This window comes from Orussus abietinus, unplaced genomic scaffold (genome assembly GCF_000612105.2).
Source record: "Orussus abietinus isolate OABI.00-Male unplaced genomic scaffold, Oabi_2.0 scaffold17, whole genome shotgun sequence".
Lineage (NCBI taxonomy): Eukaryota > Metazoa > Arthropoda > Insecta > Hymenoptera > Orussidae > Orussus > Orussus abietinus.
Genome location: NW_019395988.1, coordinates 1,832,860 through 1,856,623, shown reverse-complemented (window position 1 = coordinate 1,856,623; position 23,764 = coordinate 1,832,860). Strand labels below are relative to the sequence as shown.

The 23,764-nt window shown below is 40.5% G+C and overlaps 5 protein-coding genes across 7 annotated transcripts; 2 read left to right on the top strand and 3 right to left on the bottom strand.

Moving 5' to 3' along the window:
* Positions 1-1,945: 1,945 nt before the first annotated feature.
* LOC105702425 (DNA ligase 4) lies at positions 1,946-13,528 on the bottom strand. Of its 2 annotated transcripts, XM_012429987.1 has the most exons (13): positions 13,389-13,528; positions 13,027-13,086; positions 9,172-9,342; positions 8,938-9,095; positions 8,345-8,619; positions 7,862-8,182; positions 7,261-7,567; positions 7,030-7,159; positions 6,685-6,942; positions 6,183-6,371; positions 5,797-6,108; positions 5,255-5,494; positions 1,946-5,171 (listed from the first exon to the last, which is right to left on the bottom strand). In XM_012429987.1, exons 3-13 carry the CDS (start codon positions 9,331-9,333, stop codon positions 4,818-4,820), a joined length of 2,706 nt encoding a protein of 901 aa, XP_012285410.1. In that variant the 5' UTR covers positions 9,334-9,342; positions 13,027-13,086; positions 13,389-13,528; the 3' UTR covers positions 1,946-4,817. The 2 variants fall into 2 exon arrangements, with proteins under 2 accessions (XP_012285410.1, XP_012285411.1); XM_012429988.1 differs by lacking the exon at positions 13,027-13,086 and having other exon boundaries at positions 13,389-13,475.
* On the bottom strand, positions 9,349-13,340 carry LOC105702424 (general transcription factor 3C polypeptide 3). The gene is made up of 5 exons (XM_012429986.1): positions 13,326-13,340; positions 12,228-12,642; positions 11,956-12,159; positions 9,984-11,863; positions 9,349-9,836 (listed from the first exon to the last, which is right to left on the bottom strand). The coding sequence occupies exons 2-5, from the start codon at positions 12,629-12,631 to the stop codon at positions 9,556-9,558; spliced, it is 2,769 nt and encodes a 922-aa protein (XP_012285409.1). The 5' UTR covers positions 12,632-12,642; positions 13,326-13,340; the 3' UTR covers positions 9,349-9,555.
* LOC105702423 (membrane-bound transcription factor site-1 protease) lies at positions 13,084-19,558 on the top strand. 2 transcript variants are annotated; one of them, XM_012429983.2, is made up of 15 exons: positions 13,084-13,779; positions 13,854-13,966; positions 14,198-14,754; positions 14,828-14,959; positions 15,024-15,233; positions 15,320-15,504; positions 15,583-15,880; positions 16,009-16,160; positions 16,235-16,515; positions 16,602-16,713; positions 16,806-17,064; positions 17,133-17,407; positions 17,475-17,764; positions 17,874-18,153; positions 18,242-18,614. In XM_012429983.2, exons 3-15 carry the CDS (start codon positions 14,209-14,211, stop codon positions 18,612-18,614), a joined length of 3,393 nt encoding a protein of 1,130 aa, XP_012285406.1. In that variant the 5' UTR covers positions 13,084-13,779; positions 13,854-13,966; positions 14,198-14,208. The 2 variants fall into 2 exon arrangements, with proteins under 2 accessions (XP_012285406.1, XP_012285407.1); XM_012429984.2 differs by having other exon boundaries at positions 13,085-13,779; positions 13,849-13,966; positions 18,242-19,558.
* On the bottom strand, positions 19,200-20,879 carry LOC105702427 (protein RTF2 homolog). The gene is made up of 4 exons (XM_012429990.1): positions 20,811-20,879; positions 20,307-20,690; positions 19,762-20,159; positions 19,200-19,485 (listed from the first exon to the last, which is right to left on the bottom strand). Exons 1-3 carry the CDS (start codon positions 20,877-20,879, stop codon positions 19,764-19,766), a joined length of 849 nt encoding a protein of 282 aa, XP_012285413.1. The 3' UTR covers positions 19,200-19,485; positions 19,762-19,763.
* A 21-nt stretch (positions 20,880-20,900) lies between these two features.
* Positions 20,901-22,947, top strand: LOC105702426 (ataxin-7-like protein 3). The gene is made up of 2 exons (XM_012429989.1): positions 20,901-21,558; positions 21,712-22,947. Exons 1-2 carry the CDS (start codon positions 21,342-21,344, stop codon positions 22,482-22,484), a joined length of 990 nt encoding a protein of 329 aa, XP_012285412.1. The 5' UTR covers positions 20,901-21,341; the 3' UTR covers positions 22,485-22,947.
* The last annotated feature ends 817 nt before the right edge of the window (positions 22,948-23,764 follow it).

The window sequence follows — 23,764 nt, the reverse complement described above, 5'->3', positions numbered from 1 at the left end:
CTCAGTGCGCTAATCACGACTGGTGTGATCGGACTTAAATGAGAAATGGCCGCGAGGTATAAATCGCTAAGAGATCCCGCCAACATGAGGTTGTTTTCGTTCCTCTTCCTCGTTATTTATCTTTCCCCGGTTCTCTCTCATTCCGCCCGCTTTTGTCTTAGAATGCGTCTTTCTCGGCTTCCCTAAGAAGACGCCGCATCTTCCTCGCTCCGCGGAGGTATTCCTTCGACAGCTGCGACCACATGGCCATTTTTCTCTGATCTGACATTAAGAGCTCTTCGATACGATCCTCTTACATGTTGCCAGCGCACAGTTAATATTAGTTTAAAGTTTGTTATTGTAAGACGTGAGGCGTTGCCATGGACTTCCTCCGAAGATTGACCGCGCTTTAGGACGCCATCCGGCTAATGCCGCGCGCCGCCATTGTTGTTCCCCAAATAATGCCTCGTCTTGAAGTCTTGCCGCCTTGACGGGAAGCATTCGGCATTTTTACCGCACCGTGCATTAGAAATGACACGTGCCACGCTTTCCCGTCGACGGATCGCACGTGCTTGCTTCCTATCCGCGCTGAAAGTTGTCTGTAAAAGCCGAGGAAGAACGGAATGCCGACGCCACCGCCGCCATCTTGAAAATCACCGACCGCCGGTTATCGCGAATTTAAGAGTAAATCATGAATTTTACAAGTCCAGAGCACTAAACTACCCGTTTTTGTTCCTTAGTTTAGTGTCGAGTGATCCGAAAAGAACGCATTGACATAAATTGCGACTTAGAATGACTGACGGATTATTCCTGATCGCCTTCGCGTCATCGGTGAAGGCGCCAAGCCAATTCGGACGGCGTTCTTCTGGGCGATTTAAAAAATTCCCTGAAGCTTACCTTGTAGGTAGTCTCAAGGATGTAAATAGGATATTTTTTAGGACGAGGTCAGTTTAAATATACATATATCGGAAGGAACGAATGAAGGACGCCTAGGAATTCTCCCTAATGAGCGTGGAATGACGGGGTGTCGCACATGGAGCTTTTTCCTTCTTACTTCATGGACAGTTGACACCCTCGTAAGCTTGTCACGGCAAATATGTTGACAGGCCGTTCTCTGTCTTGGATGTCGTTGAGAAGAGGGAAAAAGAGAGAAAACGGCAAAAAGCTTGACTAAACCGACGTTACATCTTCGTCGGCGAAGACGATGTTCCGCTTCGGCATCTTTTTCCTGTTCTCTTTCTTTTCTTGCGGGAATCAAAGCGGAGGACTTCTAACTAAGACACTTGATACACTTCACGGTTTTTCGGCTGTTAGAGCTTCTGTTTTACTCCCTGTTGATATTTTAGTTCATTCCGTTGAACACTATTTTCCTAACGCTTATGCTGTAAAAGGAAAATTATGCATTCGTGCGTCGAAGAAACATAACGCGCGGCATTAAATTAATTGCAGAAACTGCGCTTTATTATGCGAGATATTCTGTATGTAAAAATGATCTTTAGTAATTCTCGTAACACATGGATTTACGACTTTGCCTCAGGATGTCAAAATCAAGCGGACAAAATCACAAGTCTAACCTATCCTCTATATTTATTCGTTAACATTTCGGGTTTAGAAAAAGTAAGGGCAGCGCAATTTCCGGGTAATTTTCTGTAATGACTTTTAGACGTTCCTTGATTTTTCAGAAGTCATCGTAAATGTGCGGATTGGAGCGTTTTTCTGAAAACGCAAATTCGCCCTTGCGATGCCACATTGCACCAACAATTATGGTTGGTACCTTGGGAAATTCTTTCTCGGTATTACTGGCATATTCCTCCTCTACGTGCGCTTCTTAAAGGAGCCGTAAGTGTGTAATAATTATTCCCTCTTTCGGGAAGTACCTTTAAATAATTAATTCGTCATTTTCAATTGACATTCCATTTTAGAGATATACTTTGTCTGTGTCGACCAAGGAAACGAGAATGGGCCAGGTCGAAAGGAAAAGAGTGAGCTTTTATTGGCTTTACGTGCAATTATTATTTCTAAGAGCTACTTTAATCTGTCTTGTGTCGAATTGCCAAATTATTTGTTGGAAATTTTCCGCCACCTTCTTGAGAATTATTATTCCCAACGTTTGTAAGATTAATGACTAAGCGACGTTTCGGAGAATTCTTAAGAGACGCTTCACGATGTTTGATTGGCTATTTTGTTATTTTGCGAGATACAATTTGAGACAAACTGACAATGTATAAATTAATAACATTTCATTCTTGTCCCGCAGGCGAGCTGATCGATGCACCTGTAAAAAGAAGTAAGTTTTGCCGTTGTTGGTAGCAAAGTAAGAACAAATGCTCTCAAAAATTATTAACGAAAATTGACCAGACAATTATATGGAATTAATTAAACTAATGCGTCTACAGGTTTTCTCGTGGTCAGAATTATTATGCGTGTGGTTGCAAAAAAAGGCCGCCGTAAGTGGAATTTTCATTTGATGACATTGTTGTTGATACATTTTTTAATATTAATTAATATCTTTTTATATTCCTATAGACCTGAAGATGCTCAGAAGGAAGCTGTTCTCCAGCGAGTAAAAATTAACACCGACAAGGACAAAGAATGTTGTTGCAGCCACAGAAAAACTAGATGATGAAAAGGACGTCGATAAATAATTTTTCAGAAATATTCGATGAAAAATCACAGTTAAATATCAAAGTGAGAAACGGAAACAAATATTAATAATGTACAAATACAAGAAATTTTGTACCTCGATGAGGTAGAGTATAAAATCGGTTACATTGGAATACTATCCTTGAAAAGAGACGAGGCAGAGAGAGAGATATCAATAGTCGGAGATTTCGGAAAATTAGGCAACAGAGAATTTCAGAGACGTCGGATCCAACGACTGACAATCCAATTATCTTGAAGATATTTGAAGAAACGCGAGATAAAAATAACATTGCCTCCGAAGTGCTGGAAACGGACATTAACAAGGTTTCTCGTATAAAAAAACAAGCCCGGATAAAGTACGGTCGATAGGGTAAAGATAAAGTTGATTAAAGCAAGGGAACGAAATGATGAACCTCATAGTTCAAAAAAAGAAAATCTATCATCCCAGCTCAGAGCGTGAAATATCTTAAATTCACTGCTTAATAAAACGCAGTTCTCCATTATCTCTGCCATACAAAGGAAGGAAGTGTAAGTATATTCTTTAAAATGAGAAGACATTAAAATGATATTAAAAATAAGGTATAACAATTCATTCCCTTGTTCAGGTCTTGTAAGTGAAAACGCAGAGATCGCCTCGCACCGCATTCGGAGCTCTCAATTAAGCGGTTGGCTACTATGGAAATAAATAATAAATCACTGGGCAGACCTAGAGAAAATAAAATGAGGAGTGGAAGAAAAGGAGGAAGGCCACGAGTGGGTAATTATTAAATAACCATTTTCGCAACTAAGCCCGGGTTTTCGTTAGTAACGTGTGAATAAAGGCACGCGAGTCTCTAGAGGAGTGCGTTCCAAAAGAAGTCTGAAACTCGATTAATACGCGTCTTGCTCCGACTTGACGGGTCTATAAGTGGATCCCCGTTGGAAACGACATCAGTCATATTCATACATTATTCCAAGTCCGAGCCTCCCAGAGCACCGGCCAGGGTGTTGCTCCGCCTTTTTGCTAACGAGATCCCCGATACTATAACAGTATACACCTAAATGCCAAGTCCCTTCTCAGGAGCGACGTGACACGTCGTCGACGTTGACGTATTATTTATTTCCTCCGGGTCAACGGGGCCTCCGAAATGGTATTTCGACGTCGGCCATTTGGCCGAGTCTTCCTCCCTTTGCCACTTGATTTAGTCACACAGTTCATCCTTTCATTAACTCCCCTTGCAATATACATCCTGTAACTACTCGTCGATATCTTCATTAACTGTCAATTAACGACCTTACTCTCGAGATATAGAGTTTCAAAGGAATTACATTTACAATTTTAACGGTACTCCGTATGATCGCGTCGAGTTGTCCCCTAACTTCGTGCCATTTTTTGTATTTAAAAGGAAACATCTACTTTAAGAAGTAACATTAATCAATTATTTCGTTGTTCACGACTTATTTCCAATGTCCTGTTAGTTTTTTGGGTTACAAAGTGACGTTAGGTAAAATTGTTAATAATTAAACGGCTCGAGCTTACAGCCCACCCTAATATACGCAATCCAAGATGGCGCCTTTGAAGCGTTCCCTGCGTTTTTGCCATGCTGTTTACTGAGTCCTTTTTCCCCCCGCAAATTCAGATTTCGCAAGCCGGGAACGAGGGGCAATGAGTCGTCTCACGTTCACGCAAAAGAAGTCGCACTTAATCGCGAGCCCTCGCCCTTTTCGTCCCTATCTAGCGAGATCTCTGAATGGCGGCCATTGTGCGGGATAAACATCGCGTCCGCATCTGCAGGCTTGGGCGGATTTTGCCCGCATTCCGGGAATAAAAGGAGCAAGCAATCTCGGCAAAATGGGGGGTGGCACTCGGACCAGGAAGGAGAAATATATTTTGAAACGCGTACGAAGATGTTAAACGAGCAAACTGTCCGAGCAGGTCGGTTCGTCTTCCCTCTGGCGGTGGTTTCTCAAGGTATTTCGACTCGACGTTCCCGGTCTGAGAACCAAAGCCAAAACGACCCGGTCTATTTCCACGGTTACTGTTACGCCCGTTTTACAGAAACACCCGTCAAGAAATGCGCGTTTAACCCATCAGACATGTAGCGCCGCAAATGTCGATGCTCACTTTCTAAAATTATACACTTATCTCTTAACAAGTACCATATTATCTTTAAATAAATACACCCAGATTAAAATGCTTCTCATCCGAGTTAATCTCAAGACACCTCGAGCATGTATTCCGTGTCAGGCAGCAATCTTCGTTCCTTGAAACAGTCTTCTATCCACTGGCTTCGTACAAGCTTAAGAATTCCTCTTTTCGAGGCAATAGCATCTTTATATCGAGCGCTGGCTTGCGGGATGTTTTCATCGAGGAACACCCTCGTTACTTTATCGTGAATGGTCTCTTCCACTATCCCATCCATGAATCGAAATTCATATTTTCTGCAGTCCATCGGGTCGTCGAAAAATCCAGCAACGCCCCTGAAGACCGAAAATGGAGAGACTCCCTCTTCGAACAACTCCTTGTCCAGCTCCTTGCACTCGTCCAATGTAATCGCCACTTCGCTAGCCTACAAAATCAAACCTTTACTTACATATCAAATTTATATCGTATTTTTATTCGAAGGGTCTTCCATAGAAATAGTAGCTATACCTTCCCCGACATTTCCAAAGAGCGCGACAAACTGTTCTCATCAGCCTCGCAAGTGAAGCTGTCGTAATAAATGTCATAAAGCTGGAAAAGACGATGTCTGGTGGGTTCGCTCGCGGAAAATAATTCCCAGGGGAACCAGTCTTGCAGAGCCGACCAGTTTTCCTCTTGCGTAACGCGCATAAGCCAATCCAAATTAGCCACATCATATCTTTCACTTTTAATCAGAATTTGCGGCTTTACCTGTAACGATATCGTTAACGGGTGTCATTCAGTACCGACACCTGGTGAGATACACAGAAACAAAGTGCCTCGAGTAAAGGAAATGATTCCTTCGAATGTAGTTAAAGAAATGAAACGTATAATATCGATTTCTTATTTTATTATTTCAAGCCGCGGGGTATTCGATCCATTGGTTAAACATTCGGCATCTTTGCAGCGGAGACTATATTTATTTGATCTTACTCCTGTTTCTTTAACTCCATTCAAAGGAATGATTTCTTTCAGAGAAATAATTCTCTTTCTAAGCGTAGACTAGAAGATACCTTCTTAGGATCTCCTACAATCACGCAAAACGTAGAAGGTCCTGCATTTTTCACGACCCTGGCTCCATGGTCCAGCAAAATCCTTTCAACGTCGCTCTTCGTCAACTTTTCGTTCCCGTTGATTACGCAAACCTCCTTCCCATCGAATAATCGAGTCAACCTCACCACCTCCGAGGCTCTTGGCTCGTCATAGCTTCCCTGTATTTTGATTTCTTTTAATCGCAACACTCTCGGAACCTTTTTACGAGGAGCGTCATCGATGTCCTCTACGGTTGCGTGCCGTTTCGTTAATTTTTGTACAACGCCGCTGGTCTGAAATAGAGTAATAAAATAATAAAAGGTTATTCTTGTAGAGAGAAATTATGGTTTAGATGCGGAATGTTTACTTGAATCAGTGATAAAAACTGCGTGGTTGTACACGCGTCGTCCCATGGCTTATCATCTCGAACTTTCATTACTCGAGGAAATCTCAGAGTGTATCCAATAGGATGATCTGGACAGCGAATTATTTCAGTCGCTCGTATTTGCAGCACCGTGGAATGTTCAGGGTGGATCCATAAATCTGGTGGACATACCTGCGATTTTTAATGAAAATTTATTCAATCCCTCTCCGTGATAATTAATCTATTTGTTTCGCGATGGGTTAGGCGATGCGAAAGCGGCAGTCAATGTTTTATGATACTTTTCTCCCAGCTGGATGTAGCGAATCATTTCAAACTTTACTACATCAATGTGGAGACTGTATAAAAGGTTCTGGTACCCATGAAATTTCATTTTTTATACGAACTTTTAAAAATGTCTATAAAGAAATTTCAAGAATATTGAAATGATTCTTTTTTGATGCCACTTTCACGTGACCTTATGGCTAATTTGTTTCCTCTGACGTACCCTAGGACCAACGACTCCTGGGGGAGCTTTCGCAGCCCAATGTTCTTGGAACTTGTTAAGCAGCTCGTTTAGCTTCTCTTTAGCTATCCCAGAACTTACTGCACCAACGGATTGGAATTCCGTAGGTTTTCCTCCAGGTTGAGCAGGGGGACACGCCGCACCCACCAGGAAGCTGTTCACCACTCCTCGACATTTTCCCTCGCCATAAAATCCTCCAAGGATCACCAAATCTATGTCTTGCACAAGTCCGTCCGAGTACTGTTTAAAACAGGTGAAAAATTACAGCTTTCTGTTTATATTATTAAATGTATTTTAATTTACCACTTCTTCATTACGTGAACGTACTTCGGCTTTTATTTTGTAGCAGCCACTTCCTTCGCGGATTTTCGGGACGTAAAGTGACTCCGACCTTTTCAGTACTATTCCCTCGTCATTGTTGTCCAGACTCACGTTAAATAATTGCAGTAGCTCCTCCCTGCGCGATGAAAATGTATACAAATTGCCATACAATTATACACATTGTCCGAGGGAAATAAATAAAATTTCAGGGATGGAAAAGAAAAATTGATGGAATACCTTTTCGAAATTATCTTGCTCTCGCTTTTGACCAGGACTCCTTCCTCCTCTGAGAAAGCAGTGTCCAGTAATTTAAGTCTCTCTTTTAAGGGCAAATTGACAAGCAACTGGTCATTGTACATGACAATGTCGAAGGCAACAAAGCAAGGTTGGTGATGACTCGTAGGAGACAATTTTTTAACGTCAAATGCCATTCCTTTCGATCCGAACTTCTTGTTTATTTTGTGCCATCCCATCAGCTCCCCGTCCAAAATGATCGAGTGGCAATTAGGGTTCACCAGACTCGCAATTTTCCTCGATAAAAATCCTACATGACATACCGATAGTTAAGGTTACATTATGAAGCAGAAAATCCCATTTCTTTTCATGGTACCTTTCATTTCTTTTAACGAAGAACAAATACTTCGCTCGAGTTATTCCATGTTTTTCTTTTTCTCTTCAACATTATCATTCAATTCAAATGAGCATTATTCAAAGGAATTTTTCTCAATACAGTCATCCCAATTGTGGTAACAATTACATATCACGTTTCCCCGTGTACGTTTTTAGTGCAATGAAAAGCTGACGATACATTTCATTTCATAATCCAAATTATCATTACCTGCGTCCTTAGTCTCGCCGTATCCTTGATTGCTCGAAATATCGAAACCCATTCTTGTGAAATATTTAAATTTTCCATCTTTCATGTGCAACTGAGACCTCTCCCCATCGTATTTGGTTTGTACAAAGTAAACACTCTGGTCTCCTTTGCCGAATAGTTTTCCAATTTCTTCGATTTTACAGCGTTCCAAGAGCATTGGCTTAAAGTGAGTGAAAATCTCGATACCAAATCGCGCTCTGATTTTTGGATCGGACAATTTTTCGCAAACTTTCCGAAGGCTGCTCGTCACGTCGAATAAATCCTCAGCGTCCGGGTGGAAGGCTGCAATTTTGATTAGAATTTTTCAGAATTTTTTTACGTGATTTTTTTAACGATACGAGATACGAACGATCTGCCCCGATATGTAAATCAGGAAACTAGGAGACCATCGAGTGAATTTTCATTTAATTATATTTTTAATAATAATTTCTTAAGTAGACCAACCTTCGAATATTCTTTTCTGTCCCATACCGAGTCTTAAATCTTTGAGGATAATTCGAGTCAACCATTTCAACTCGAATGCACTTATCTCCCTCGTTATTATCTGAAATTCCTGGTCTTTGCTCTGATTAGCCGCGTTTCTCGCGGCTACATTCTCAAGGAAGGTATTTATTTCCTCGATAGACCGGGAAGTTTTCACATCGGGAAGACGAGTTCGCATCACCCAATAGACGCAGTCAGCAAAATCTCCAACGTGGGATTTATCCGACGAAGGGGCTCTAAATAAATATAGAAAATTAATGGGAGAGACACTCTGATTAAATCCCTTCCTGGAAGGGTTTATCGATGTAAATTTACATACTCAATCGTTGATTATTGTCTTAAAGAAAGTTATAACACGATATTACATTTGATCCAAGTAAAACTGCACCAATGCGGTAAATATACAATGTGCATTTATACATTTTCCAACTTGTAATCTCTCCGCTTTACGTTTCTCTACGTGAAATTTCAACAATGAGGTATGCAACAATGTATGTAAATTTCCAGCGATTTTAATCCAGGGTCGGGAATAAAAATCGGACGGACGAGCTTACTTATAATTCGTTAATTTTTTCGCATTCTGGCTGTTTTTCCCAAAGCAGAACACGCGAATGTATAAATTAGCCAAAGTCTTCTCTTTCAATCCGTGAGGTCCGCGTTCTCGTTCGAGTTGCGGTAAAAGTAACCTGAGTAGCGGAAACATTGATATATCCTAGGGAAAAGTATATGTTTATTTATCGGATAAATCGTGCGGCGGAATATCGTCTAAAAAAAAATAAATAGCCTACCGCGTCCGGAATTTTGTTCTTAAGTTTAGCAGCCAACTGTCTCACGAGATCTATGAATCTCCGCAATTCCTCCAATTTCGCATTTCCTTTAAGCCTGGTAATTCGTTCCAAGATCTCGCAGAATTTTTTGAATTCGATCTTCGAGGCTAACGTCGTGGTCATTTTTGCTTTCTGGAATGAAAAGGGTATTTCGATGAAGGAGGATGTTACTTATTCATCCCGAGTTAAATGGCAACTACCGCACTTTAAAAAATCGCTGTTACAGTAAAGTAATGACTTGTCGAGGAAAGAAAAAGACAGTAGTTGGAGATATTTAAAAAATGTTTAGAATAGGCAAATATATGTACAGGTTTATGGCTTATTTTATACTTTAAGACTAGTACGTCACACTGTGATGTAATTCTCTAGATACATTCTAGCCAAAAGGTGATTCTCAGTGCTGACGTAAATCAGGTGTAAGTTAAAAGCGGCCTCTTTCCTTAAATCTAAAAGATTCGAGCGCTCTTGAATAAGTTTAGGCACTGGAGATTCAAGAACCAATTTGTAATGGTAAATGGCTCCGGGCAGTAAGCCAAGCTGATGGTAACACCGTGCCATATTGTAGTTGACTTCCTGTTCACCTCCGTCTCCTCGAAGTTCCTTATATTTTTTGAAAAATGCGAGAGCTGGAAGAAAAAATCGTAGTTGTTTGAAGCATGTAAAAAATCTATCAGAATAATAGGTAATTATTTATAAAGCTGGTGAGAGAACTTCTCTACCAAATGATAAAATCAGCGTTTAAATTGGTACTTAATAATATTCCCATAACTTACCTTGAACCACGAGTTGATTCTTTTTAGCAGAAAACTTCTGGCATGCCATTTGTAAAAATGTAACTCCAATTAAAAGGCACAGCAGTGGATTAGGGCTCACTTTGAAAAGTGCAACGTAGTCGTTCAGAGCATACTTGTACGTTCCAGACACAAGACAATTGTTTGCATGTAAAATATGCAAATAAGAAAAAGCATCTTCCTGTCCCAAAATTCGCATAATAAATCTGTTGTGCCTACAATCTTCTGCTCGCTGTATAACCACGTTCAGTAAATTCCATGCGTTGGACCTTCGACAAACTCGCACTAGCTCCCGGACCAAATTATATCCATAGTAAGAATCCCTGTTATGGATGCACGAAATCAAGCTAAGAAATATCACATATGAATTTAACTCTTCGAATTTTCTTGATGTCAATGCACTGCAGCACACCCTTTGAAGAAGACCGAATTTTTTGAGGTTAAAAGCAACTTTGCATATCTGTAGCAACAGGAGGAATTCTTCACGTATAGTGGGTTCATTGTTCGTAGAAAAATCAGGAGAGTTTTCATCTTCTAGAGACTCCCCACGTGACAGCCGATACAGATTCAAAGCATCGATTCGTTGACGGATACCGGTTGCTTTGATCAAGCAGTGCAGTTCAGCTTTGGAACGAAGGATAGCACAGTGTCTTGAAAGTAGCAGCATCCCAGACCGTAGAAATTCACCATAATCCTTGACCTCCAAAAGGAGTAAAGTTCTTTGATACATCACTCCTGGATCCAGGATATCCACTTCAGGATCTTGTTTCAGAACCTCGATCGCCCTGTGATACTGATTCGTATATTTGTACAATTTAGCGAGTTCAATTCTCGCTGCCAAATGTCGAGGGGAAAGGGTCCTTACGATCTCATAAGACTCGATAGCTTTCTGTACATTCTGACAGCCGACCCAGCATTCGGCATGTCTCAGCCACACGGCAGCCAAACTGTAATTTTCACTTTTAACCAATCGTTCGAGGAGAGCCAGAGCTCTGCGAAACATATATTTTGTCATCAATGCCTCAGCAATATCTAAGAACAGGTCTCCGGAAACTTCAGGATCTTCCGTAGTGTAGAACTTCGGTAAGAGCTTAATCACTACATCGATTTGATCTAACTCGATAAGAATGACCAGAAGTTTTGCTTTCAGATCTACGACTACGTTATCAGGCATTTCACAGGACTCGATTTCAAGTTTTGTCTTGGATTCTTTGTTATCTGTCTTCTGAACACGAGCACTGGGAGAACTTTCCTTAGCGATTTTTATTTCTTTTGTTCCTGCATCATCATCCGCACTGTTTTGCTCATTAGAAGCCTTATAGTGTATTTGAATTTTTGTATATTCGGTCAGTAAGTCTAGACATCTGCGGTATTGTTTCACTGCGATAAGCAACTCTATCATAATATTAACTTCCTCCAAAGTGACAAGCTCAGGACATTTAGTGAAGATGTGTTCCATTGCTTCTAGTGCTTGATCATTGTTGCTGTCTTGCATGCATCTTTTGGCAACCATTTTTGCACACTTGACGATATGATTTCCATCTTCCGATGTTAAATGATGGAGTAACTTGAAATATCCTTTAAGAATTCCCCTTTTGTCACCAATCTCTTCTTGAAGCTTTGCCCTGGTCTCGTACAAACATATATCTTTCGGGTTTCCTTGGATAGCTTTGGAGTAGCAAGTTATGGCTTGTTTGATGTTATCATGCTCTAATGACAGATTTGCAAGTCTGATCCACTGATCAGCATTTTTTGGACTAAGATGAGCTGCTATTAAAGCAAATTGAAGAGATTTCTGTGGCTGATCGTTTTCATAAATCATTGCCAAGGTGTAAAACGGTTCCGGAGCACTTGGCACTTGCCTGAAGAAGTAAACAATTTTTTCCATTAAGGATGAGTTTCATTTTTGTATGAAAGCACTCAATATATCTATTTATAGGGTACTATAACTTGCCTAATAATCTCCATACACATTTGTACCGCTAAGTCGACCTCTCCCCTTGCAAACCTCAAATTAGCCTCTCCCATTAAACCTTTAAGAGCGGGTGGAAGAATTCGTCTTCTACGTTTAGATTTCGTTTGGGAAACATTGGTTGACTTCTGTGACTTGCTTATGCCAAATTGCTTCGAAGCCATTAATTCATTTTCAAAGGCTTTTCTGAAATCGAAATAAGTCATCACAGAATACTGCTTTTTTCTGTTCTATGTATAACGGTTAAAGCCTACCTAGAAACTTCAGAGTCTACTACTTCAGTCTCTACGCTTTGATCCATCCGAAAAGAGTACTCCGAGAATGTTAGTTCACCATTTAAAAATTGCTTTGTCAAGCGGTCTTCTTCATCCGCTGTTAGTACCTCTTGACGTTCAGCATCAGATGGTACATCGGTGAAATTATTACTTTGATTAGGTTCATTTCCACTTGCAGCAATAAGCCCTGGCACTTCGTGAGCTTCTAAAGCTTCGGCTTCAATAAATTCGGTCATATCCACATCCATAGAACTAATAACGCTTTCATCTAATTCTTCTATCACTACAGGTGCTAACATCGAATTTTCATTGATGATAACAGGAGAATTAGCACCTGACTGTTGGAGCTGGAACACAGCTCGTGCATCGTCTTTGGAACTCATTTTGTCACTTCCTAAGTAAATAAATAAATTACATGACTGCCATTCCTCTTTACAAGAACTCCGCAAAGTGTAACTTTTGACACGTTTAAATAAAAATTAATAATTCAGCATGAAATATTTTTAGCATTTCACGCAACATCGTAAAATTATAAGTGTATGTAAAACTGTTTCATGTAAAAGGTGCATAGTCTCACAAATTTCATATTTGTCGCAAGAGCATAATACACGTTTTAATACACCATCTTATATACCTTTTACTACTAACAATTCATTGTCATGCTTCTAATTATAGACTCGATGCAATGCCAATTTACTATAAATATACTCAAAACGTGAAAATATCAACAGGGAACTTACGTACAGCTTAGAATATTAAAAATAGCATGTTTATTTACCTACAATCCTGTGCCTGGGATTTTATACTTCTTGTTTTGCACTATTGCACAATTAATTTCCTAGCATGAAAACATACGAATACTTTTTAAATTTTCGGCACTGTTGATTGCTGTTATTAAATATTACAAAATTCCTGTGATTTGTAAGATAAGTGAATATGCACAGAACGCGTAGTAGTCAGAAACGGAGAGGTTATGTTCGGTTCAGTATTGACTATACACGATAAATAAATTTCAGCCTTTTTGTGATTTCTTTAGGATACAAGTAATTAACATTTACATTAATGTTTATCACTTACAGAATGTGAACATAGTCCGGTAATTAAATAAATATATGATCACAGAGGTTATGATCAATCTACCTGTTTCGTTAATTTGTCTTGAATAATTGCTTGATTTCGCAGAATAGATATTTGTCAGTATTTATAGAAGGTTAATTAACATACAATTATTACTTTTCTGTTAAAACTTTAACGATAATACAAAGAATTAAAAAAAAAACCATAAGAGTGACATCTCCGACACGCCTTAATACGCAGCGGAATCGCGGAGCTTACTTCACCCGAGGACCGTCTTCTATTTGTTTTCATTATTTATAATTTGTTTACAACCCAGAGGTTTGCGATAGTGGAAGATGTCAGTACGATTAACGAGATAACCAGTTGCTCCGCCAGAGAATCGTAAGCAAAAAGGCTCTTGTAGAAATGCGCATTTCATCATGGACTGCGACTTTAGGAATTTTGAGGTTAACACGTGAGTACGACAGAGATTTAAAAGTACTTGATTATTTATTTTTTTCTTATCAATCTTGTATTTTTGCAGAGAAGTGGTACGTTACCTGGTAATGCAAAAGTTGAAACACCCGTTAATGGTGACAGATCAACAAAGAATAGCGTAGATCACTTCAAAAGGATATATGTAAACAATGTGCTTTAACGTGGTAAGCTTTTCAATGTACATTGCACATTGGATTGTATCAAAAGATCTTTCATATTATTTAATACAATTGATAATGAATAGCTCAAAAAGTAAAGCATTTCAAATGAATTTGACAGGTGTCGACTGAATGCATTCGTTTTAGCAAATAAAATTCCTTGATTAAGTGAAATTTCATATTCGATATGAATTAATAATTGCACTGTAGTTTAAAATCCTTGTATATCTGTACCAGGCACAAATAACATGAAGCCATATGTTTTTTGGCTGGACATTTTCCTGGTGCTGTTAACCGTTGCTGTAGGTGAAATCGGAGAAAATCGATCCAGCACTTTGGGACATAAAGGAAACACTCCTTTCCCAGAAACTCAGCCATGTTTTCAAACTAGTCACTCGACTCCCAATTTATGCAATTCGACTCGCGACCAAGTCGAAGTTAAAGTTAAATTTTCTACAAGAATTGTGAAAAACGAGTATATCGTTGCCTTTAAAGGCTACTACAAGCCTCATACCCGAGAAAGCTACATTGGAGCTGCATTAAATTCTTCCGGCATTCGAAATTGGAAAATTCTTTCTCGTGACAATCCTGCCAGTGGGTTTCCCAGTGATTTTGACGTGGTACTTTTGGAAGAAACCGATAAACACAATGGTCTTAGCGCATTAAGTGACCATCCCCTCGTGAGAAGGGTTACTCCACAAAGACTTGTGCATCGGACATTAAAATATATTAATGTGTCCGAGGATGGCGATGCTCCTGAATATAGAAACTTCAGGCGGAAAATCAATAACTATGTAGGTTAATAGAAATTCACAGTGAGAGCCTAGATAAAACCGAATAATAATTTAAATGGTTTAATCATTTCAGAACAATCAATATTGGCAACCAGCAAATCGCCATGCATCTCGAAGATTATTACGTGCAATTCCTAGACAAATTACAAGCATACTACAAGCCGATGCTCTTTGGGGCATGGGTGTCACAGGGCGTGGTGTTAAGGTAACATCTTACGATACAGAATTGTACTTAAAATTAGCCCATATTAAATTTGTCTTCTTTAAAGGTAGCGGTGTTTGACACTGGATTGGCTGCAAATCATCCACATTTTAAAAAGATTAAAGAGCGTACAAATTGGACTAATGAGAAAACATTAGAAGATGGTCTCGGTCATGGAACCTTTGTCGCAGGTGTCATTGCGTCTTCTTCACGAGATTGCCTCGGCTTTGCTCCGGACGCTGAGCTGCACATTTTTCGCGTTTTCACGAACGCGCAAGTGAGTTTCCTAACTAAACACATCATAGGTTCCATTATTTCCACGGATTTAAATATTATAGTACATCGTACTCGTGCTCTTAATAGGTGTCATATACTTCGTGGTTTCTCGATGCCTTCAATTATGCCATTCTTGCTAAAGTTACCGTACTTAATCTCAGCATCGGTGGTCCAGACTTCATGGACCACCCTTTCGTTGATAAAGTGTGGGAACTTACAGCTAATGGGGTTATAATGGTTTCTGCCATTGGCAACGATGGTCCATTATACGGGTGAGAATATATTCCTGCAATTAATAATTGTTTTCTTATTTCATATCTAAGTAAGAAATAATATTTCCCTTATTTTAGTACACTGAATAATCCAGCTGACCAAATGGATGTCATCGGGGTCGGAGGAATCAATTGGGAGGATCAGATAGCCAGATTTTCATCTCGTGGCATGACGACTTGGGAACTGCCTTCTGGATATGGAAGAGTTAAACCTGACCTGGTTACCTACGGATCAGGTGTTCGTGGATCTGCTTTGCAAAGCGGTTGCAGAACTTTATCTGGCACTTCAGTAGCAAGTCCCGTTGTTGCTGGCGCTGTAGCTTTATTAGCTAGTGGCTTTGTGGGATCGGATGATTCCCAAGCCTCGAATCAAAAGGTAACCTATTACGTTAAGGAATAAGTTTTCGCCTTATTTTTAACACACTTCATTTTAACGATATGCTTTTCAAAGCAAGATTTAATGTGGCATTAATGTACCGAGTAAATTTCTCAATGATATGCAAGGTAACACCAGCTAGCATGAAACAAGCATTGTTGGGATCAGCACGACGATTGCCAGGAGTGGGAATGTTCGAACAAGGCGCAGGCAGATTGGATCTTCTACGTGCATTTCACTTCTTACGGTCATATACTCCCAGTGCTACGTTAAGTCCCAGGTGATTAAAGTCCTAAATTGACTAAACCGTCTCCTTGAACAATAATTAACATTCATCTTTTCTTGGTGATACAGTTACATAGATTTAACGGAATGCCAGTACATGTGGCCTTACTGCACGCAGGCTATCTACCATACAGGCATGCCAACTATTGTTAACGTAACAATAGTGAACGGTTTAGGTGTCTCTGGACACATAACAAAGCTCACATGGCATCCGTACACTCGTGAAGGAAATGGAGAACGCGTAGACGTTTCTTTATCTCACAGCGATGTACTCTGGCCTTGGTCTGGTTGGTTAGCCGTAGCTATCACAGTTCCATCGACAGCCAGCGATTGGCAAGGAATAGCTCAAGGTATGTTAACAACATTAAAGTATATCCATAATTAGTCTCTGCCTATTTCTGATTAAAATATAGAAGCTAGTAATTTTAAATAACAGGCCACATCTCCCTGACAATCGAGTCTCCTCCTGGTGACGGTGAACAAGAACCCAGACGAACCACAATCGAATTACCATTGAAAGCTAAGGTTATTCCCACGCCTCCTCGACAGTAAGTAGGACCATCGATTTGAGTTAATTAAAAGTGATTAAGCTTTCCTTTACGTCGAGGTTAACTCATCGTACCCGAATGCACTTTAACAGCAAACGAATTCTCTGGGATCAATTCCACAATTTGCGATATCCTCCTGGGTACTTCCCAAGAGACGATCTGCGCGCCAAGAACGATCCCCTCGATTGGAACGGCGATCACATCCATACAAACTTCAAAGACATGTACCAACACTTGCGCAATGCAGGTTACTACCTCGAGGTACTAGGAACTCCGTTTACCTGCTTCCAAGCGAAGAATTATGGTACTTTGTTAATTGTCGACTCGGAAGAGGAATTTTTCCCAGAAGAGGTAATACGTGAATTCTTAACTCTCACAACCTGTGGAACCTCATCGAGAGAATGACCATTTTCTACCAGGTGACGAAGTTGAAAAGAGACGTGGACGAGGAAGGTCTATCGGTGGTGGTGTTTGCTGACTGGTACAATGTCACTGTCATGCGGAAGGTGAAATTCTACGATGAGAATACTAGACAATGGTGGATACCGGATACAGGTGGAGCCAACGTTCCTGCCCTAAATGATCTACTTTACCATAACTGGGGAGTAGCTTTCAGTGACTATGTCAGCGATGGCCAGTTCGAACTTGGACAACATCCTCCCGTAACATTTGCATCAGGATCGACGATAGCACGGTACATTGGCGACTGATAAGATAGGCGTATGGTACCCGATTATCCTGACTAATCCTTCGTGTACTAGATTTCCCAGAGAAGGAGTGGTCCTGCACGCGGAATTGCGAGACCAAGGTCAGGAACTTCTGTCGGAGAATGAAGGTGGCGCGACATCGTTGGTGCCGATCCTCGGGTTGTTGCAAGTCAAGGGCCGCGACAAAGTGCAGCAAATTAAGGAGATCGTCAACAACGAGATACCGGATCAAGCCGAAGAGGGCGACGATGATCACGACGCCAAAGAAAGAACGAACAATAAGGCCGGCAGGCTGGCGGTCTACGGGGACTCGAATTGTATCGATGATAGCCACCTTCAGAAATGTAAGAAAATAAGATAGGTCGTAATTTCTACGAACGTCTACGTGCTGGATATAAATACATCATAGCTTCATACTTCTGTGTTATCATATGAGATATCATTTCTCGGTAGCTTGTTTCTGGATGCTGGACGCCATCTTGGAATTCGCAACGACCGGTCAAGTGCCCTCGATATTCACAGAGGCGGAGCGTCGACATAAAAATGTTAAAACTGCGGATCTTGGACGACTGGAGATCGGTGAACTACCGAGACGCATGGAAGGCAGTCATTTGAATCGCCATAGCAAGGTCCTCGAATCGGAGAGTTCTGCCGGTGGACGACTTCGTCCTTTGCCGCCATGTCCGGTTACTGTTCCTGCCACTCCGAATCCCCTAAATGATTCCGCTCCTGTGTAAGTGGAATCTACAAGTGAAAAGGAGTTAAACTAACAACTAAGAGGTCACTGTAACAAATTACATTTCACTGTTCCTATCACCCAGGAATCTGTATAAGTCGCAGAAACTGCTCTCGGTGAGCGACAACGTCATAGCAGCGGTTCCAATCCCGCAGGACTCCGGTTCTTCCTGGATAAGGCGACGAGGAGGTGGAGTGAACAACGTAATTCGACATCACTCAGGATTGAACAATGTCATTGCTGGAGTGAAGATGGAATCCTTGGAGAACGACCGATGGTTCCACGTGAACCAGTGGGGTTTCTTGGCAGGGATGATCCTCTTGGGTGGGATTCTATTTTATATGTTGAATCGATGGGGCTACTGCATACCTCGACGACATTCACGTAGAAAGAGAGCTGTGGGAAGACTGCGGAGAGTTATTCAAGCCATTGCTATTCGCAGAGTGCCACAGATGTGAGAAATTGCATCGGAAACCCTGGAACAGCTTATTTTGAATGGAACTTCCAGAAGCATCTCGTGAAACGACGGATAAAGTCTGTCCTTTACGTTGGAGGCACTCAGGAATCCGTATACATTGTATAGACGTGTTTCGTGTTCCTGGGCAGCGTATTCGTGTAGTCACGTTACAGCGTTGTAGAGACTAATTTCGAAATCGTCGCACCAATGATCCATCTTAGTCCTTGAAGCGTCTTGTAAATTGACCATTGAAAGATCAGGAAAAATCAATCACGCGTAATGCCGGTGTGGTGTAATTTTATCGAGGTTTTATCCACGTTTTTGTAGATGCGATTTTTCTATTTTTTCATTTGCATACAGGACTGGTCATGAGAAATCCTTTAGATAGCCGTGTATTTGTATGACGTGAATAATGTACCGTTTATTCTGGTTTTATTTACTGCCTGGTATTTCTACGGAGTACCTTTACTAGTACAAATGTAATTTCTTGTAAAATTACATGACACGTTATGGGCGATGTTGGGATAGAATATTTTTTTTTTATCTTATGTGTTTAAAGGAGGATGTTTTTTTATGATTGTTTAAGTACAGTGGATAATGGTGGGCTTTATTGAAACATTAGAACCTGCTTAAATTCGAGTTATGTACCTAGGTGTTTCGAGGAAATGATGGTCTTAGACGCAGCAATGGATCAAAGTACTTACTCGACTAATTATTTTTTTACGAGAAAGATCGTCTTTATGCCTCAGAAATCTAAATAACTGTCAGGCCCACAATTGTGAACGAAGTTTCGAGCGTTTTGTTACTCATGTGGCCGGAAAGAATACATATTACAGCACGGATACATCACCTAGTGCATCTTTTATAAAAGGCTGTAATATGGACCAAAATAAATTAGGTAACAAATTACCTAGATAAGTAGAGAGTAAATGTATCTTACAATTAGTTCGTCTCGTTATTTTTGTCGCTTGGTTCTTAATCATTCAAAATCTTTGCTAAATTCTCACAAGCCACTTTTAAATTCCAGTAATTTAATCGCGTATACAATGTCAAGACTAATTCCATACTTGTTCGTAATTTTTCACTTTTACCAAGTTGTTACGCTTAAATTATATTTGTACTGTTATAATCTACAACTATGAAATTACCTTCAATTATAAAATGGATTGTAGGTTATCCAGTGAGCTCTGGTTTGCTCTTCGGCAGACTTGTGAGTCGTGAATATACTTTTTAAAACTTCTGAAGCATTCGGATCCTTGGCAACGCTGTAGTCTTCTTTAGCTTTCTTATATGCAGGGTCTTCTGCCTCGACTCTTTTACTCGCAGGCTTTGTCACTACTTTTTCCTCTTTTCTATTTTTCTTTCTTCCCACCTCCTCCTTCTCACCAACTTCGGAACTTGTCTCCCCAACGGTTCTCTTCTTTTTTCCTTTCCTGTCAGCTTTCCGGAGAAACATATTCACCTCCATTGTTTTTAAGTCATCACCTTCTGCATTCAGCACGATAATGTCAGTTTCTTTAAAAGGTGTTTGGCATTTGTGGCATACCTGCAATCAAAATTAATTGATTATTAGTAGAATATAAAATATGACAAGCAAATGCTATAAAAATATTTAGTAAAATATTTTTAGATTTGTTTGAAGAAAATTGGAGGTTTCATTTTACTGCGTAATAGTAACGATAATAGACCCTACCGAAGTTTTAATTTCCTTCAAGGCACGTTCGCTCATTGCGCAGCCACACGTCCACAGGAAACAAAATTTATATTTTCCATTCATTTCCAAGCCAATGACAGGGCAAATATATGGGCTTTTTCCCCCATCGAAATACCCATCACCCTTCTCCGCTTTAGTTCCATCAAATGCAGGATTAAGAGTCAGCTGCAAGTCCTTGACATCCTTTAAATTTTTAATGTGTAGGGCTACTTCGGGAAGGGTGCTGCGATCGAGGAGTCCTTCGAGCACGGATTCTTTACTGTAAAGACGACCCAAACTGCAGGCCACAACTGGAGGTTGCAATGGCAATTGTCGTATCGTACAATGACGCCACCTGAATGCTAATTCTGCATCTTTATCTTTCTGTAAGTAAAAGTGTCCAGTCAAAATTAGAAACAATTCACGTGTACCTTCCAACGATACTCGTAAAATTTCAACAATAACGATTTACTAAAAGTTTAGCTTTCGTATCCATTTTTTTACCTGTTCTGGCTTCTTCTTTACGCGAACGAGCTCATCTCTGCGAGGGATGGTTCCACCATCGCAACCCATTGTCCACCTTTTGGAAACACTTTATATTCTTAATCAACAAATAAACGACAGATTAATGCAAATAAAGAGCGCAGAAAAGTTGTTAAAAACAATCGCATCGACGTGACGTATACTGGGATGTATCGAAAGAGATGAGTTGGGAGATTGCCTACGGGCAGGGTAGCGCGATCGCGTCCTGTGCTGCCCCTGGTGGTTGGTGAGGCGACTAACGTACGAAACGACGAAAATAGAATGTGTATAAGAAGACAGGGACGTCACACCTCGAGGGTGTCCGTCTTTAAGTGCATTATATGATTTTGCAAAAGTTCTAACGAGTTATGGCCGAATTGGATATTATCAGTCTATTTGGTACCTGTTTTCGTCACTTTATTAGGAGTTAGAATTGCCTGTCATTCACGTAAGGTAAACACAAGCGCGAAGAAGCTTCTAACTGTTACTTGAGAAAACAGCGTGACATTTAACATGTCTGTCACTGAAGAACGAGTACAAGAGCTTAATAGACATTTCTTAGAGTTTATGAGTAAGTCTGAAAATGTCGACACTGCTACGAAAGAAATCTACGAAGACCTTTTGGAGGAGGTCTTGATGGGTTTTGTTTTCGATGTTCATCGGACAACAAAAACTGGGAGCTCTGACGTCGAGGAAGGAATTCCAGACGACGAGTCTTATGCTATCGTGGGTAAGAAAATTTAGTGGTATAGATGGGTTTAGTACAAATGTATTTCTTTGTGTTGAATCGTTTTATAGCTTATACTTGTATAACTTGGTTATAAGACTTGAATGACAGTACGCTAATTTTAGCATTATCTAAGGAAGAAGTAAAATATTTCAGATTCGCCTGGGCTGGACGTATTTGGTCAACATCCCATAAAAAAGTCGCAAGAGTGCAATTGCCCAAACTGCGATAGGGGTGTGGCTGCGTGTCGATTTGCGACTCATCTAGAGAAATGTATGGGCATGGGCCGGAATAGTTCTCGAATTGCATCTAGACGTATCGCTAATAATTCCAAGGACCTGAGCAACTTTAGTGGTGTCATTAGTGATGACGATGACGACGTGGATTGGAGTTTAACCAATGACAAACGTAAAAGAAGAAAAGACCGAAATGGAATAAAAAGAACAAAACAGCAAAAAAGTGGCCAAAGGAACGGTGAAAACGTCACTGAAAGTACGCACACAAGCAATGAAAACTCTCCTTCGAATTATGAAAATATGTCATTGGAAGATAAGAAGACATTGTTGACGCAAATATGTGGAGTGGTATCGGAACACACTAAAAAGCTATGTACTCGATCTATGCGCTGCCCTCAACATACGGATGATCAGAGAAAAGAAATGAGGGCTAGTTTAGAACCGGGAAGCAGTATGCCAAATTCTCAGGATAATCTTCACGTCGACGTTGACACCTATGACGAGGGAGATGGGCAGAATTTAAGAGAGGTCTTGACTCGATGGGACCGAGAAGGTTCGAGTCATTCCAGTCCTGCCGATTCCACATCAACTACCTCGACATCCTCTTTAAGTAGAAAACGCGACACGAAATCGAAGGGCAAGGGGAAAGCTCCTAAGAGAGACCGCGGGTCACCGATTTCTCAAGGAGATTGAATTAGTGTCGGTAATTTATTAAGTAGCTGGATGCAATTCACTTTACTAGTGATAATTATTTAATAATATTCCTCAATACTCCATAAACTTGAGTTTAACCCGCGACATGGGCGAATTCATTTTAACCAACTCGTGGTTCAATGATTCTGATTAAAATTGCTCCGCAACAATGTCAAGTGTATTGTATGGGACGAACTTAGTTGTAAATTTATTTGCTACAGTACGCTCTAGGAAAAGTATTTTAAAGCTCCGATCAACTCTATTGAGAAAATACAACATTTTTTGTGAAGAATTGATTTTTACACGATCAGCAAATGTCTATGTTGCGTGCTTTTGTATGATCATATCCTGTGACTGATCGAAGTAAAGAACTGCAGTGTCATGTGTTCATAATGAATGACTATTGGAAGGGCATTGTAAAGTTTAACCTGAGTAATATAGCAAATAACATGTTATAATAACATATTTGTGAATTTTTTTCGCGATGCGAACTGCGTCCACGGTAGCTTGATGGGGAAGGTTGTTCCGTTTAAATTCATCTCTCGAGCTAGTGGCTGCGATTTTTTTTCGAAGGAGACACAGGGTTTGGAGTTTTTGTGAGGAGTTCATCACTTTTTCAGCCGGTTCTCTGGCTGCCCAGAGTTGTAACAGGTGGCAAGTGCATTAGCCGTCTGCATCCTCCACTGGAGGTAGCACAGGACGCGGTCGCTCGATCCTTCCCGTGAGCAATCTCCCAACTCATCTCTGGGGGTGCCAGATTTACCATCGACAGGTTGAGTCGATAAGTTAGTACAAACCTAGAGGGCGTCAACATGTTTCCACGCGTCGCTTACAGATGGCAGCACAGACAAGTTTCCACCGCGTTTAAAAATTCCAGTATCATTGGAGCACTTGTTGCTGTCTTCTATTAAACGAATAACTTATTCTCTAACCGTTAAAGTATGTAGCGAATTTCGGCATTTCTTCTCGAATAAGTAAACGAGTAGAGCTTCACGCCATATACACCGCACGTTTAGCTACAGGTCGATGTATTCATGAAGCGTTCGGTCAACGGAACGAGTAAAAGTACTCATCATTTATTCAGCATCGGTATGTACACAACAGACATTACTTTCGAATAAAATACCTCGGAATGCTCGTCTTATGGTTGACTTTTCCCTCGACTGCGGTTACCGGTCTCGTCAAAGGGTTACCCTCCTCCACGACTCTGGAATGATTCGGCCATATCAGTCGGATTCATCGAATTTTTTCCCTGCTTTTCGAATTAGTCATCGTCGACC

Excerpts from the sequence above, each read along its gene's own strand:
- LOC105702425 (XM_012429987.1), bottom strand. The coding sequence starts at position 9,333 with ATGACCACGACGTTAGCCTCGAAGATCGAATTCAAAAAATTCTGCGAG. Across the intron at positions 7,160-7,260 it reads AGCAAGATAATTTCGAAAAG|GGAGGAGCTACTGCAATTAT; the intron begins GTATTCCATCAA and ends TTCATCGCGCAG. Across the intron at positions 6,109-6,182 it reads AGTTTTTATCACTGATTCAA|ACCAGCGGCGTTGTACAAAA; the intron begins GTAAACATTCCG and ends ACTCTATTTCAG.
- LOC105702424 (XM_012429986.1), bottom strand. The coding sequence starts at position 12,631 with ATGAGTTCCAAAGACGATGCACGAGCTGTGTTCCAGCTCCAACAGTCA. Across the intron at positions 12,160-12,227 it reads GTAGACTCTGAAGTTTCTAG|AAAAGCCTTTGAAAATGAAT; the intron begins GTAGGCTTTAAC and ends TTTCGATTTCAG. Across the intron at positions 9,837-9,983 it reads GAATCAACTCGTGGTTCAAG|CTCTCGCATTTTTCAAAAAA; the intron begins GTAAGTTATGGG and ends TTTTTCTTCCAG.
- LOC105702423 (XM_012429984.2), top strand. The coding sequence starts at position 14,209 with ATGAAGCCATATGTTTTTTGGCTGGACATTTTCCTGGTGCTGTTAACC. Across the intron at positions 14,755-14,827 it reads GGCGGAAAATCAATAACTAT|AACAATCAATATTGGCAACC; the intron begins GTAGGTTAATAG and ends TAATCATTTCAG. Across the intron at positions 15,505-15,582 it reads AACGATGGTCCATTATACGG|TACACTGAATAATCCAGCTG; the intron begins GTGAGAATATAT and ends CCCTTATTTTAG.
- LOC105702427 (XM_012429990.1), bottom strand. The coding sequence starts at position 20,879 with ATGGGTTGCGATGGTGGAACCATCCCTCGCAGAGATGAGCTCGTTCGC. Across the intron at positions 20,691-20,810 it reads TAAAGAAGAAGCCAGAACAG|AAAGATAAAGATGCAGAATT; the intron begins GTAAAAAAATGG and ends TTTTACTTACAG. Across the intron at positions 20,160-20,306 it reads TGAAGGAAATTAAAACTTCG|GTATGCCACAAATGCCAAAC; the intron begins GTAGGGTCTATT and ends TTTTGATTGCAG.
- LOC105702426 (XM_012429989.1), top strand. The coding sequence starts at position 21,342 with ATGTCTGTCACTGAAGAACGAGTACAAGAGCTTAATAGACATTTCTTA. Across the intron at positions 21,559-21,711 it reads CGAGTCTTATGCTATCGTGG|ATTCGCCTGGGCTGGACGTA; the intron begins GTAAGAAAATTT and ends AAAATATTTCAG.